Here is a 13,649-nt window from a genome sequence, read left to right on the forward strand (position 1 = left end):
ATTTGACATTCCCTAAAAGAAGAAAGAAAACAAGCTGTAGAGGGACAGAGAGAAAAGATCTGTGAGAAAACGAGCAGAGGACAAAAAAACAAAGGCTCACATTGTTGACTGTTGCTTTTTGTGTTTATGAGCCCATTTGGGATTATGGGATTTTTACAAAATGTGTCGACTTTTTGTGTTGTTCTTATAGTAAACAGCTGTGGACGGGAGTCTCCAGCTCGCCAATTAAAGGGGGGTTGTAATTTTTTGAAGGAAAGCATTGCACAGTAGGGAAGGGAAGGAAGGGAGGAGGTGAGGGTGGAAGGTAGAAAGACGAGATAATTTGTAATTCTGTCCATTTTTATTTTAGAATGAGAAAATAATTTGGACATTTTGATGGCATGTTGAGACCTAGAGGGGCTATTTCAGACTCACTGATTGGGTATTTGGACAAAAGTGGGAGGGACACGTGGGAATAACTGGTAGTAAGCATTTCTTATTAATATATTTTTTTGAAGTAAAAAAAAGGGAAACACCTAAAAAAGACAATCACAAATTCCAGAAGCAGAAGAATTCCCTTATATTCCATGATGTTACCCGACCAACATTTTGCAGTTAAAAAATACTTCATTAGTATGGAGTGGAGAAACAGAAATCCAATCTGATGTCTTAACTTTTCAGGAAAATGGCTGAAATTATTAACAGAACACGCCATGCAAAGCTCTTCTTTTTTTCCCATGCGTTTGTGTGACGTCCAAATCTTCACCACAGACACATTCATGTACACACTCAATACAATTACAGCCTCACGGCTGCTACAACACGCCATGTTACCATTTAGGTCAATGAGCCTTAGTGTCGTCATGAGTGTCTCTGTCTCTCTCCGTTAGCTGAATTAATTTTATTTAAAAAAAACAAACAATGCTACACAGATCAGGAGAAAGACTTATGATCTTCATGATTATCTGGACACAGCAGAGTTTGTTTTGACTCGCTCACTTTTCGTGAGATAAGAAAGCTCTTTGTTGAATGTTCCCATTTTTCATACTCGCTTCTATCAGGTCTGGAAATGATAACATGCTATACAGTATTTGCTGATATCAAAATGTGCTGCAGCTGTTTCTTTTGTTATAAATCTATAAAAAAAAAAAAAAGCTTTCCAGAAATATAGCTTGCGTTATCTTCACAGTGTTCCTTGCAAGATATATTTCTTAGTCGTTTGTGGTTTATTTTGGACTTAATATTTCATGGTGTCTTGGAATCCATCTGATGTGCTTTGAGGCTTCAATCCTTTTGCATTGCTTGTTCTTTTCAACTCTACAAAACTGTTCCTGTGTTTGGCTGAAGCAACGATTTAGAGTCCCCTCTGTGCTTTTTCAAACCGTCATAGAGAAGTGGTTCTCAACTGGTCGGTTATTGGGACCAAAACTAGGTTGTGTAATCGTTTAATTTGGTCTAGCATGTGTGGTGTGCCTGAGAATTTGTTTTTGTCAAAAGTCTGTGGAGTTCTTTGTGAACATTTTTGTTTTGTACAGTGTCTTTGTTTTGTCACTTGTTTTGTATTGTCAAAGTATTATAAGTCATGAGGGAGATGGTGGTGGGTGCTGAGGCAATACCAGTTGACAAACACTGTCATAGAAGGTTTCTGAACATCTCTAAACATGATACACTGTAGCTGCAGAAAGCCAAACACAATTAAAGCAGTATTTTCTGACATGTACATCTTTACTTTCTTCCTCAGAGTAACATCAGAACATTGATACCACTTTTATTTGCTAAGTATAGGGTGTAGCTTAGCATAGCATAAAGAAAAAAAAACAGGGAAAAAACTAACCCGATTATGTCCAAAAGTGACAAAATCCACCAAGCAATACCTCCAAAAGTTGTAGATTTATGCAGCTAATGAGCCATTTCTTTTTCAGGACCTGGTACTTTGTGCAGTTAAATGGTGAGTTGCTAAATGAATTATGGTCACATACTGTGAGAATGTATTAAATAGAATGAAGCTCAAATAAACAAGATTAACCCATTGACTTTATTAAAACAATTGACATGTAGTGGAAAAATACAATTTGATACTCCTTGGGTAGGATGTAACTGTGAGTACTGTTGACTTACAACAAACAGGTTGTTTCATAATGCGTCATATTCAAATTCACCAGGTGTGCGAACTACGACTCCCTTTTCTCAAAACCACCTGAGTTCCTGTTTTGAAAACAACCCTAGTTCCTGTTTTGAAAACAACCCTAGTTCCTGTTTTGAAAACAACCCTAGTTCCTGTTTTGACAGCAATTTAGGATTAATTGCTTAATCAAAGAATAACTGTAAATTATTGTTGCAGAGCAGATTAGCCAGGGATGGTGTCTCAGAATAATATGGAAGACCAATCACAGAGAGGCAATGACACATTTTATGCAAATGTACAACGTCCGGTTTAAGAGTATAAAGCTTCAGCGCAAATGAGACTGCCCGGGATTCTGCGAGGCACTCACTTGATGTGACTTTGTATGATACCCTCTTCTGCAGAAGGTTATTTTATGCATTTAAATACCCAGAGACAAACGAGTTGGCTTTGAGATCTTCATTCAAACAGAAAAATCCACGACACATTAACATTTCCCAAGCGGACACTTGACAATCTGCAAGCATTTTGCATTTCCACATTGGCTTAATTTTTTGTTGCCACTTGGGTGGACATGACTTTTGTCCAGATTGAAATGAGACAAAATAATGCCTCATCCTTCAAAAGACCCTCTGGAAAACCAGAAATCTGGACTGTAAACTAACTGAGATAATACATTTAGACAAAAGTAGTACAGTTGGCTGGCAACATTTTGCAACAGGTAGAGTTTCCCCCTGCTGTCTTTATAAATAATGCAAGTTTAATGTTTGCATTAGCTACAATTATAAGACTGAGAAACTACCTGCACCTCTTTTATTGAGCCTCATTTGGCGCTGCTAGGAGTTTATAACTGTTGGACAAAGAGCTTGGCAAGCTGTTTCCAACTTTTTCATTCTATAACCTGAGCTTAGTTCATAGGCTGCATGCTTTAGCTAAATGAAAAATGTTCTAATCTTTTTACCCCTGTTTGAAAACAAAAGTAGAAATATTCCTTGTGATGATTGTGTGTAATTCTTTTTTGTTGACTGTAGATTGCAAATCTATAGTTTTGTTGTAATTAAATGTACCTACACACACTGGTGCGCAAACACCTACACACACACACACACACACACACACACACACACACACATACACACACACACACACACACACACACACACACACACACACACACACACCTACACACACACACACACACACACACAGGGATGAATGGTGATGATGTCTGCCTTCTCAACATGCGCCCTACCTCCCACTCCCCCATTCTCTATTGCCATGGTTACAATGATGCAGGTTACCGTGGCAGCCAAGTAAACCCACGCTCACTCAAAGGCGCACGTGCATCTGCACAGATACACAAACGGACATACGCAGGCTGTGACGTTGATGAGTAAAATGAACAGTTTTCTTCAGATATCCATCTGGAGGGAGGAGGGGATGGTTGAGCTGGCTTCATTCCTGTATTCTCCCTGACTTCAATCTTCACATCTCTATTTCAAATCTGCCTCCACATGAACATATACAATGTCAGGGGGGGTAAAACTGTAAAAAAAAATATCTATGACACTATTTGACCAAACACATATCCATACATTAAGCCCAAATGTTGTATCAAGAATCATCCTACCTACTTTCAGTCCTCTGCAAAGGGCTTTTATCTCTAGTTTCTGTTCTGGTTCTTTATGGGTGGATGAAGTACTTTGTGCTTTTGAGGCTCTGCTGCCACCTTGTGTTCATATCACAAGATTCCAGACAAGGTGTCTCTTGTTAAACTATTTATTTCCATTTATTTTCAAAAGTGAAATAATTTATCATCAGTGCATATAGTTTCCCGAGCAACATCATCAAAACTCGGATTAACATTGTGTTTATTTCTTGTGTTATAATCAAGAACTCAGTCTGCTAATTTCACTGTAAATGTTTTTATTTATTTGTATGTTAATGTATTTATTTAAAAAGGGACAGTGCACAGTGAACACAATGAATTTAGATCTGTAAATATGCCAGATATAGCACTAGGCTAATTTAAATCGATAGTCCCTTGGTAGGTTGATGGTAAACAGGTAATAAAGTATGAAGAGTGGCTTTTATTGTGTCTATAAAATAATGGAACATTGGTTAATAATGTCCCAGGAGACTTTTTCAAAATGCATATTTTTGACACACTTGCAGACTGAATTCTGAGGATGTTGTGTTTTCTCTCACAAGACAGGAAGGAAAATCATTGATTCATGAATTTAAGCGATTACTAAATATGAAGAGAGGATGAGAGAAAACAAAATAGACTAAATAGAAAAAACGAAATGAAGGATAAAGAATATTAGTTATTGGTAAAAAGCTAATTGGGAAATCTTAATTGTAAAAAAAAAAAAAAAATTAGAGGAATAGGAACTATACAGAATTTAGACTAATCAGCAAAATAGAAAGGAGTGAGAGAAAACTTAAAGAAAGACAAAATAAACATTGCATCTCAACCGTAAGTCCAAATAATAAAATATCCTTTCAGTGATTTGACGTTAGTTACCTGTCTTTACTGTACAAACTACATGTTCTTACTACTTTAACCTATATCCCTTCAGGATTTACTCAGACTTCTTAGTAGTAATCTTATTTCTCTCTAATCCCACCCGTTCTTCCTTCCCTCCTCCCTCCTTAACATGCTCTCTCTCACACACAAACAGTCACATGTAGCCTACATTCTCACATTTGGACCAACGGTCATTCATGTTGTTGGACTACTGCTGTCGTTGTTGTGGATTCACACTCATAAAACGCCATGGACCCCTTTCCCTCAAGGCTACACCCAGTGACACCTGGGTAAGGAAGCTGTTTGTATGGAAGTGTGCTCAAATAGAGAGCTAAGGGCTGTCTGCAGGAGAGCAGATATAGGCTAGGTGTAATGGTGCTTGTCGTTAATGTGTAGCCTACAGTATGTCAAGAGCGCTTTTACTGACTGTGTTTTTTTTGTCATTTAAATTAAAACATTCTTGTCACTGTCAAAATCCCTGTCTAACTTAAAAGAGTTTTGAGGTGTTTAATGTTTCAATATAATTTCAAGCACCTTCTCTGTAATTAAAGCTTTGCAGACTGAATGGCTTAATTTAAATTATCTCATCTGATTTATTTTTTACAGTACAGTCTTGTCTTAATGTGACAAACAAACCAGCAGCTAGCCAATGTGCTAGCTGCTGTCTCTGAGAGTATTAGCAAAGGCTCAGCACAGCCACTTCCCTACCTTCAGACACACCCTCGTCCTCATTCTTGTAAAAAAAAAAAAATGCAAGTAGCCTAAATAAGTAAAGGAGGATAAAATAGGCCAGTTATTGCACCGTCACGCTATAAACTAAATCTCCACTAATGATCTCATGCAAATAGACAATCCTCTCAATATGTTACTGACTTACTCTAGTTAATTTCTTGTTGAAGTAATTACTCAAGCAATGTGACTCTGCCAGCTGCTGCATTTAACCATAGTGTGTCTAGTGCTGTACCTGCAGTACAAATACCACTGTTACTGTCTGTTGTAAAGTCATATTTTTTTTGTCTGATTAATGCTCCCTGTTTATTTTGCAATACAAAAGAAGAAATGTGAGTAACCTGCCAAATATTAGCATTGCAACCATTCTGAGAATGTTATCATGATTAAACAAGGGGTACACGTCATGCTAGTGTTTCATGCAAACAAGCCCTTGATAATGACAGCACCTCTGATATTTGGCATGTCACTCACATTTCCTCATTTGTATAACAAAAGAAACAGGGAGCATTAATCAGATACAAAAATAATTTATAACAGACAGTGCAGTAACAGTGGTATTTGTACTGCAGGTGCAGCACAGGTGTAACTTTTGATAAAATCATTTCAATAAGCTGAATAGTTCATAGCTGAATAGGCTCTAGCAGCAGTGCACCTCACTGGGCCGCAGACTAATATTAATGTACTTAGTTACACCTGTGTTTGACAAGTCTAAATGTCAGCTGTAGAAGGAAGAAAAGGACTTTTTTTTATTTCTGTTCAGAGAGTGTCTGTAAACCCATTTCCCACATGTGCTGCAGTTACATATCTATGAATAGAGACTTTAGCAAACATCTGTCTGAGGCTGTCCTTTGTCATCATAAACACTTTTTTTCTGGATCATGAAGGAGAAGAGAAAGCAGAGGAGGGGTAGCAGTGATTTTCTGCTGTGTTGGGATGCACACAAGGCATCAAATAATGATGATGCTTATCAGTATATATCGCCACCCTTTGGTGTTTCCTTGTTATATTGAAAGGTTTATTTCTCTTGGTATTTCTAGTCTAGCCTGGTTTTGTAATCCCACAATGCCTTGATGAAATACTTTGAAGAAGATACAAAAATGGAATTTCATGCACTTATTGATTATGGCTCCCACATACCTGATTTGATTTTGGTCCTTAAATTTGCATGTGGTTGTAATTTAAGAACTTCCCCAGCCGTGCTATAAAAGAAAAATTAAACTACTAGGCCTATACGTAAAATGCCATCAGAAAGGTACTGCAGACGAGTATTTTGTTCAGCTGCAACTACAAGAGGAGATAAGACTTTCTCCTCCTTTTGTCCTCCTCAGGTTGTCCTGCAGAATCTGTTGATGTGTATGGTGTGCTTCTACTCACTCTACTACATCGCAGTCAGTCTCTGCATCGGATTGCTCAGGTACACACACCTTCAGGAGTTACTTATTGAGAAGTCAGATATTCCTAACAGTATGTTTCTTTAGCTGTCATATTCTTTGTACGTCTTTATTGTCCTCTGGCTTTTCTCTAGGGTTCATGAGATCAACAGCTTGTTGACGCCGTTTGACTACACAGCACAACCATCATGGCAGAACCCCAAATACCTAGGTGTGACATTTAACGAGTACATTTAATCCAAGTTCCGAAGCACAATTTCAATGTACATTTTGTTTATATTCAATATAAGGTTTTGTGCTACTTTTCATACATTATAATTTGCACCTCTGCGTTTTAGTTTTTTCATCACTCCTCTAGTTTGATAGTTTTAAACTGTATATTGCAAAGATTTACAGAAAACACGTGCCCAGTTTATTTCATATGAAATAAATATGAAGTATTTTTATCTAGTATGAATATATCTATTGTAACTTAAATATTTAAAGGAAAGAAAAGACGATGAAAAGTGTAGACATTTAAAAACATCCACCTTTTCCTCATGAGGATTATTGGGATGATAATTTATTTTTGTCCAGTCTCTTGATTATTTCTGCCATACAGTACCATTAGATGTGAAAAAAATGGTTTCAAAATCAAATGTTCTGTGTCCCTCCCTCCAGTTGGTGTAATCTCTACAGAAGTCACCTATGTTTTGGGGGGGCTGGTGTTCGCCTGGATCGTGGAGGAGTGGGTTTGGGACTACGCCATAACTGTCACACTGCTACATGTCGCCATGACTGTAGCAGGTAAACACACAAATACACACAAATACAAAGGGGATTGATAGAACGGATATACAGACACACTTACACAGACATTATCTGACAATTGCTTAAAAATAAGTAGGACAATAAATTGACCCAAGCTAAGAAAAAAACCTTCATTAACAAGCTCCTTGTTGTGTTCTAAATTGTTCATTTGTTCTGGTTGTTTTTTTATCTGTTTGCAGTGATGTCAGATTTCCCTTCAGCTGAACAGTGGTGGATCGCTCTGGGTAAGAGTTCTACTTTCTTTGTGTTGAGCTTCCTCTAAATCTCCATGTTTCAATCTCTTTCTTAATATGACAACTTCACCCTATTCCTCATTGTCTCCTTTTCATTCCAAGCCAAGACAATCTTTTTTTCCCCGAAGGCCTCACTATAACTCACTTTCTTCATTCCTCCCTTGCAGTCATTTCGTTCATCCATCTCTTTTTTTCCACATTTGTTGGCTCTGTCTCTCTGCAGCTTCAGGCCTGGTGATGATGATATTCGGAGGACAGCTCCTGGCCTACAAACTCTTCAGAAGCAACTTTGTTTATCCAGCTGAACTACAGAACTTCTAACAAACATGGCAGGGAAAGCTTTTAAACGGCTTAACTGTTAATCTCATGAAACCTGCTGGATTCACTTTCAAAGACTGTATAGCTATAGGTTCATAATAACTAGTATGACCAACTTAATTCAATCTATCTGTATATTTCATACTACATGTACCTACATAAATGGTTTCTCTACTAGATAACTGTATTAACAGTCAATGTTCCCCTTGTACAAATGACCCACATTTGTCTATATAGCTCCAATGTTTTATAAATATGTACAGTTTAAATATCATTTTGTATTGTTTCTTTACAAACTTCACACTGTAAGCCAAAGATAAAACTACAACAGATGATACCTGTAGCTCTCTGTAAGACTGGCTGCTTAATATGATCAAGTAAAAAGACAACTATGGTGTTTCTATTTAAGTTGAGCTGTAGTTTTAGTGTTAGCTTGAAATGTAATGTGCTCAGTATACAGTGCAGTTTGATCAATAGAATTATAAACTATTGAGATAACAAGAAACATTTAATCAAATATGTGCATGTTGTGACAAAACTGTTCTTCCAAATCTTCATCCTTCTGGAGCTTTACCTGAATAGATAGATGCTTTAGTTTTAGATGCTATGAAGAAACTAGACAAATCCATGATGTCTTGAATACCTCTTGTATATATTAGGTAAAGTTATATCTGCATTAAATACTTTCAGCAAAATGTTTTTGGATGTGGGTTTATGTTTGTTTGTGTGTGTCAGTGGCTTTTTTTCCTGGAATGCTTCTGTCTTCGTTGTCAGAGGAGACACATTCAAAGGTGCATGTTGGTCAACTAATAAAAAATCCGAAGCGCAAAAAGGCAAAACAACTGCATAAGCATCATACGCGCAACAAGACCAACAGCAAATACAGAAACGCGCTGCAAGTTCAGCCCCAACAAAAGTGTTCCAGGCCTATTGGGGTGCTCTGTGGATGTATTTACCAGTACCACTATTTACTGGAGAAGGTTAAAAGCCCCGTTTCCACCAAGCAGTCTGGTTTGGTTCAGTACAGATTGGTTCAGTTTGGTACAGTAAACTCTGATCTTTCTCGTGTTTCCACAGCCAACTGTAGCCTTATTTGATAAGCAGAGTTTAAGCTAGATGGATCATGTGACAATATAGCAATCCAATACAGTGTAGCTATTAATTTATGTTCACTGAAGAAGAATGAAACAGCAAATAAAAGGAACCCTTTTGGGTCGATCACCACCCTTGGAACCCCAACAGAAGGGTACCAAAAAATTGGAATGTACGGATCCCTTATTTTGGTGCCTGCACAACATTTGTTGGTAGCATTTGTTTTGGGAGTTTGCATTTGCATTTGAATGTGTAGCATTTCTGAATATGCTGCCGAGCTTTTGACTCCTATTGGTCATCGTATATTGAGCTTTAACGTCACTATTTACAATAAAAAACACTTTGTTCAATATCTCACAAAGTCACAGATGAAAAACAGAATATGACTTGGCAAAACGTGCCTCATGTAAAAAAAAAAAAAAAAAAAGGTTAATCAAACTGGGCTAATCCAGCATCTTAAACCTAGATTGTAAATATGAATTTATCATAAAGTATGATGACAAGTTTAATGGAAGTCAGTCTATCTATTCATGGTGCCGCCCACTTTTAGCTTCATTCGTCATTTAAGTCAACCATCTGACTTTCAATTGAGCGACACAAACTGTGCACCAAAAAAACAAAGGCAGTATATATAATTTCAGTTAAACGAACAATAAAAAACCAGTCGTAAACATAAGAAAAATGTCTGGAAACGGGTTGATATCCAGCATCAGGCGGTTAATAGGCGCCGACGAGCGGCGGGGCACTCCGGTAAGTTTCCATGGTGAGGAGGTGTGGAGAGCTAACCGGGTGGTATGCTAACTCTCCTCGGGTTGTTAACGCTGCTCATTTAGTTATGGCATCTGCACGGTGAACATTACAGATAAACACTTGGTCAAGACCCCTGAGATAAATAATCCTCTACTATATTAAAATCTAACAAAGCCTCTTGTATGCTGGACATATGCCACTCATGTTGGCTTTTTAAAAATAAGTTATCATGTGAAGTTTTTAACTAAAATGTGTGAACTGTGTGTTGACATTACTCATGATCAACAGACATTGATTTACATTTTTAGTGACTCGATTAAAATAACAATCTTGATTTCAGTTAAATCTGGATTTTAAATGTAGTAATCTGTGTTGCACTGTTGGGAAAGGGCCTACATACCACCGAAACATCCAGAGCTGTTTCTGACCACTTCTACAAAGCCTCAGTTTAATTTGAGATCATTTGAGCATTTGAAGCTGTTATATAGAAGTTAACTTTATTAACTGTTTTTGTGTATTTAAACAAGTCTAAATATGTGTTCCTGAGGACACTTAGTTCATCTCTGTGCTTTGATTTTAATTAAGGATAAGAGATGTACTTAAATGAATTGATTTATTATCTATCTGAATTGATTGAAATGTCTTAAAGGATATTTCTTTCCTTCATTCAAAGAGCCCGTTTGAACAGCTTCAACAGCAGATGGATGATGTTTTGGGAGATGGAGGGGTCCGTAAAGAAGTGGTCCAGCCTGGAGAGGGCCCACCAGTTCCCCCAAATGCTTCAGTATTGAGTATATTTAACTGCACTTTTCTCTAATATCCCCGATTAAGTAATTATTTGTGCAGTTTTTTGATTCTGCCATACCTCCCACATATTTCTTCCTCCCACAGTCCATTACTCTGGTTTTCTGGAGTATTCCGACCATCCTTTCGAAACTACCACACACTTTAAGTACCCTCAGATGATGAAGTTAGGGAGAGGTCTGTGAATCAATCGTGATTTGCATGTTGTCCTTTTACTTTTGCCTCTAGATCTGCTCACTTGAAATTATTGGTTCTAACAGATGTGACACTGGCAGGCCTGGAGCTGGGTCTGCTGACCATGAAGAAAGGGGAGTTCTCTCGTTTCCTCTTCCAGCCGCAGTATGCGTACGGGGACATGGGCTGTCCTCCGTTAATTCCCACCGCTGCCACAGTTCTGTATGAGGTTCATATCCTTGATTTCCTCGACTCAGGAAAAGTGGACGACTTCATTGCAATGAGTCCAGTATGTGCACTGTTATTATTTAGTACTTCTACAGGAATGCTTCAGTACTCCAGAAGCCACAGCCAATTAATGACTTTCATTTTGAAGCCTTATTGACATGCATCCAAGAGCACTTTTGACAGAGCATCAAGATACCATCCCTGGAAATAGAAAAAAATAGAACAAACAAAACTGATACATACTATGTGTACTTTTACTGATTTTGTTGAATGCCATTGTTTGTAGTTTTGTTGATGTTACATCCCTTTCTCCCCCCCCTCGGTCTTTAGGAGGAGCAGAACACGGTGCCTCTGTCCTCTCTTCTCGAAGTTGTTAACACTGTCCGCAGTTTTGGCAACCGTTACTTCAACCAGAGTCGATACGACAATGCCAAAGATCGCTATAAACAGGTAAACAGTCAGTAGATCTAAAGATGCAGAAAGATTCAGCTTCATGGTTTAAAAAAACCCCCATCAGTTTACTAGCTGATAGATGAGTAATTTTTGTGAATAAGTATACAAGCAAAGCTAAAGATGTGTTTTTACCAGATTTTGTGTTTTGGCAAACAGGGAATGATGCTGCTGGGGAACAGAGATGCACAGAGCGATGCAGATACGGAGAGGATAAATAAAGCACTGCTTCCTTTCTATCTGAACCTTTCTCTCACCGAGCTGCGCTTGCACAGCCCGCACAAAGCCCTGAAATATGGCAACAAGGCCCTGGAGATAGACTCCAACAACACAAAGGCTCTTTTCCGATGTGGACAGGTCAGATTTTGCTTACATGTGTTCCCAAACAGTCAGAAAAAAAGTCTTCAGAACTATTAAGTGCATGGCTAAAAAAGCACTTAAAAGTCCTCTAGATTTTTTTTCATTAGGTCACTATTGAGGGATGATGCCAGAAACAAAGGGTGATAAAGATAAAAGCACAGTTGGAAGTTGAAGTTTGACACTTCTAGCTTGAGTTCACTAAACATAAGATGTATTTAAAAGTACATTTTGGTTCAGCCTTTAGCTACAGTATACTTGTTTAACTTTATACCCCATGTAAGCCACCAGGGGGTCTCTAGTCAGCTTTTCCTCCCCTCCCAGGTTAAATATGTTGGTTATTGTTCACACTCTAGAGAACAATTAGTCCATTATATGAAATGATGTAATCTCCATTCCGTCAGGCGTATCTGGAGCTGCACGAGTACGAGAGCGCTCAGGATTGCCTCATTACTGCCCATGCAAAGAAACCCTTTGACAGTGACATCAACAACCTGCTGAGGAAAGTGGCAACGTAAGAACAACTTTTGTTTCACACGTTTAAAAGGTTAAAAAAGGAATGAAGACAGCCTGGGCTTCTTAATCTGTGTTCATGCTTTGTTTCAGTGTAAACAGGCAGAGCTAGCACAATCACTCTATGGTGTTTTATCTTTCAGGTGCTACAAAGACAGCTTGGACAAACAAAAAGACTTGTACTCTAAGATGTTCAGACACTTAAGGAGTAAGTGAAGCTGCAAATATGAGTAAAAGGTAAGAACTTGCCAGCTCACCAAATCCCCCCCCCCCCGACCTCTCCTCTTCACTAACATGTTACTTTCACAAAAAGCATTGTCTTGTTCTACGTGTAAGCTTTTCAAACAGACTGATCTTGTTCATACAATGTTTGTGTGTTGCAGATAAAGGAGAAAAAGAGCATTTTTCTCTCAATGTTAATGTGTTTTTGCAATGTGATGAAAGGAATAATGTTTCGATGTTCACAAGAGGAAAATATGAGTTCTTTAAAATTGGTTTGAGGTTTTGGTAATAATGACACTGAGCAGTTTTGTTTTTGTTTGGAAATGCTTTGTAGATTAGCATGGACGGTGTTGGATATTGACCCACAGTCACATCACTTGTTTGGTCATGAAAATAAAAAAAAAACAATGGTTCACTTTCAAGATATGTTGTCTTTGTTGTTGATGAATTAGATTTTCAAGAGTTCTCATCAGGGTTAAACTCTAAGGTCAAATGTGCCATGTTGCATTCGCTATTTTTAAACATCATATTAACAATAATTAAGTAGATGATCGGATTGATGTTTTTGCATCATTTTTTTCTGTTTTGATTCAGATTGAAATAAATGACCTTCTGCTTCCCACTGAACAAACACCAGAGGGCGGGCTTGTACAATCTCAGCCTCCAGAACCGCAAACTGCTCTTTAAGAAAATGTTATTTAAAATTACTTCAAACATTAAAGTCACATTTTTAAAAACAGAAAAGACTACAAATACACCTTTAAGATAGATTTCACTGCTGAAAATACAAAAAAAAAGAAAACTTAGGTAGTTGAAAGTCTACACTGCTTAGGGATAGACACTATAAATTAGTCCTATATTAATAAGTTCTGCCTAATTTAAGCTAAGTGTAGCGGCAGGCAGGGCAACAGTGATGAGTAGTAACTGGACAGACAGAGGTATTG

The 13,649-nt window shown here is 37.8% G+C and overlaps 3 protein-coding genes across 8 annotated transcripts in view; 2 read left to right on the forward strand and 1 right to left on the reverse strand.

The window, feature by feature from the left end:
- The window catches only part of tmem244 (transmembrane protein 244), a 60,721-nt gene extending 51,917 nt beyond the window's left edge, over positions 1-8,804 (forward strand). For 3 of the 4 annotated variants that reach the window (XM_079367895.1, XM_079367894.1, XM_079367896.1), the window contains 5 exons: positions 6,692-6,777; positions 6,889-6,965; positions 7,415-7,540; positions 7,744-7,788; positions 8,021-8,804. In XM_079367895.1, the coding sequence (XP_079224021.1) occupies positions 6,692-6,777; positions 6,889-6,965; positions 7,415-7,540; positions 7,744-7,788; positions 8,021-8,118 (432 nt within the window). In that variant the 3' untranslated portion in view covers positions 8,119-8,804. Of the gene's footprint in view, positions 1-4,786; positions 4,922-6,691; positions 6,778-6,888; positions 6,966-7,414; positions 7,541-7,743; positions 7,789-8,020 lie in introns of those variants that run through there. The other variant, XM_079367897.1, reaches the window with a different exon arrangement.
- stx7l (syntaxin 7-like) overlaps positions 1-13,649 on the reverse strand; it is a 280,516-nt gene that overhangs the window by 180,150 nt on the left and 86,717 nt on the right. The window lies entirely within an intron of this gene.
- On the forward strand, positions 9,739-13,127 carry fkbp6 (FKBP prolyl isomerase 6). Of its 3 annotated transcripts, none has more exons than XM_079351813.1 (9): positions 9,739-9,957; positions 10,631-10,748; positions 10,849-10,938; positions 11,022-11,224; positions 11,494-11,613; positions 11,773-11,970; positions 12,375-12,484; positions 12,627-12,720; positions 12,867-13,127. In XM_079351813.1, exons 1-8 carry the CDS (start codon positions 9,889-9,891, stop codon positions 12,697-12,699), a joined length of 981 nt encoding a protein of 326 aa, XP_079207939.1. In that variant the 5' UTR covers positions 9,739-9,888; the 3' UTR covers positions 12,700-12,720; positions 12,867-13,127. The 3 variants fall into 3 exon arrangements, with proteins under 3 accessions (XP_079207939.1, XP_079207940.1, XP_079207941.1); XM_079351814.1 differs by lacking the exon at positions 9,739-9,957 and adding an exon at positions 9,967-9,978; XM_079351815.1 differs by lacking the exon at positions 9,739-9,957 and adding an exon at positions 10,002-10,056.

Source organism: Symphodus melops, assembly GCF_947650265.1.
Source record: "Symphodus melops genome assembly, chromosome: 1".
NCBI classification, from domain to species: domain Eukaryota; kingdom Metazoa; phylum Chordata; class Actinopteri; order Labriformes; family Labridae; genus Symphodus; species Symphodus melops.

Bases quoted from the DNA above. Each gene is read 5' to 3' on its own strand.
- fkbp6 (XM_079351813.1), top strand. From the start codon at position 9,889: ATGTCTGGAAACGGGTTGATATCCAGCATCAGGCGGTTAATAGGCGCC. The intron at 10,749-10,848 runs GTATATTTAACT...TTCCTCCCACAG, and splicing joins CCCAAATGCTTCAGTATTGA to TCCATTACTCTGGTTTTCTG. The intron at 11,225-11,493 runs GTATGTGCACTG...CTCGGTCTTTAG, and splicing joins ACTTCATTGCAATGAGTCCA to GAGGAGCAGAACACGGTGCC.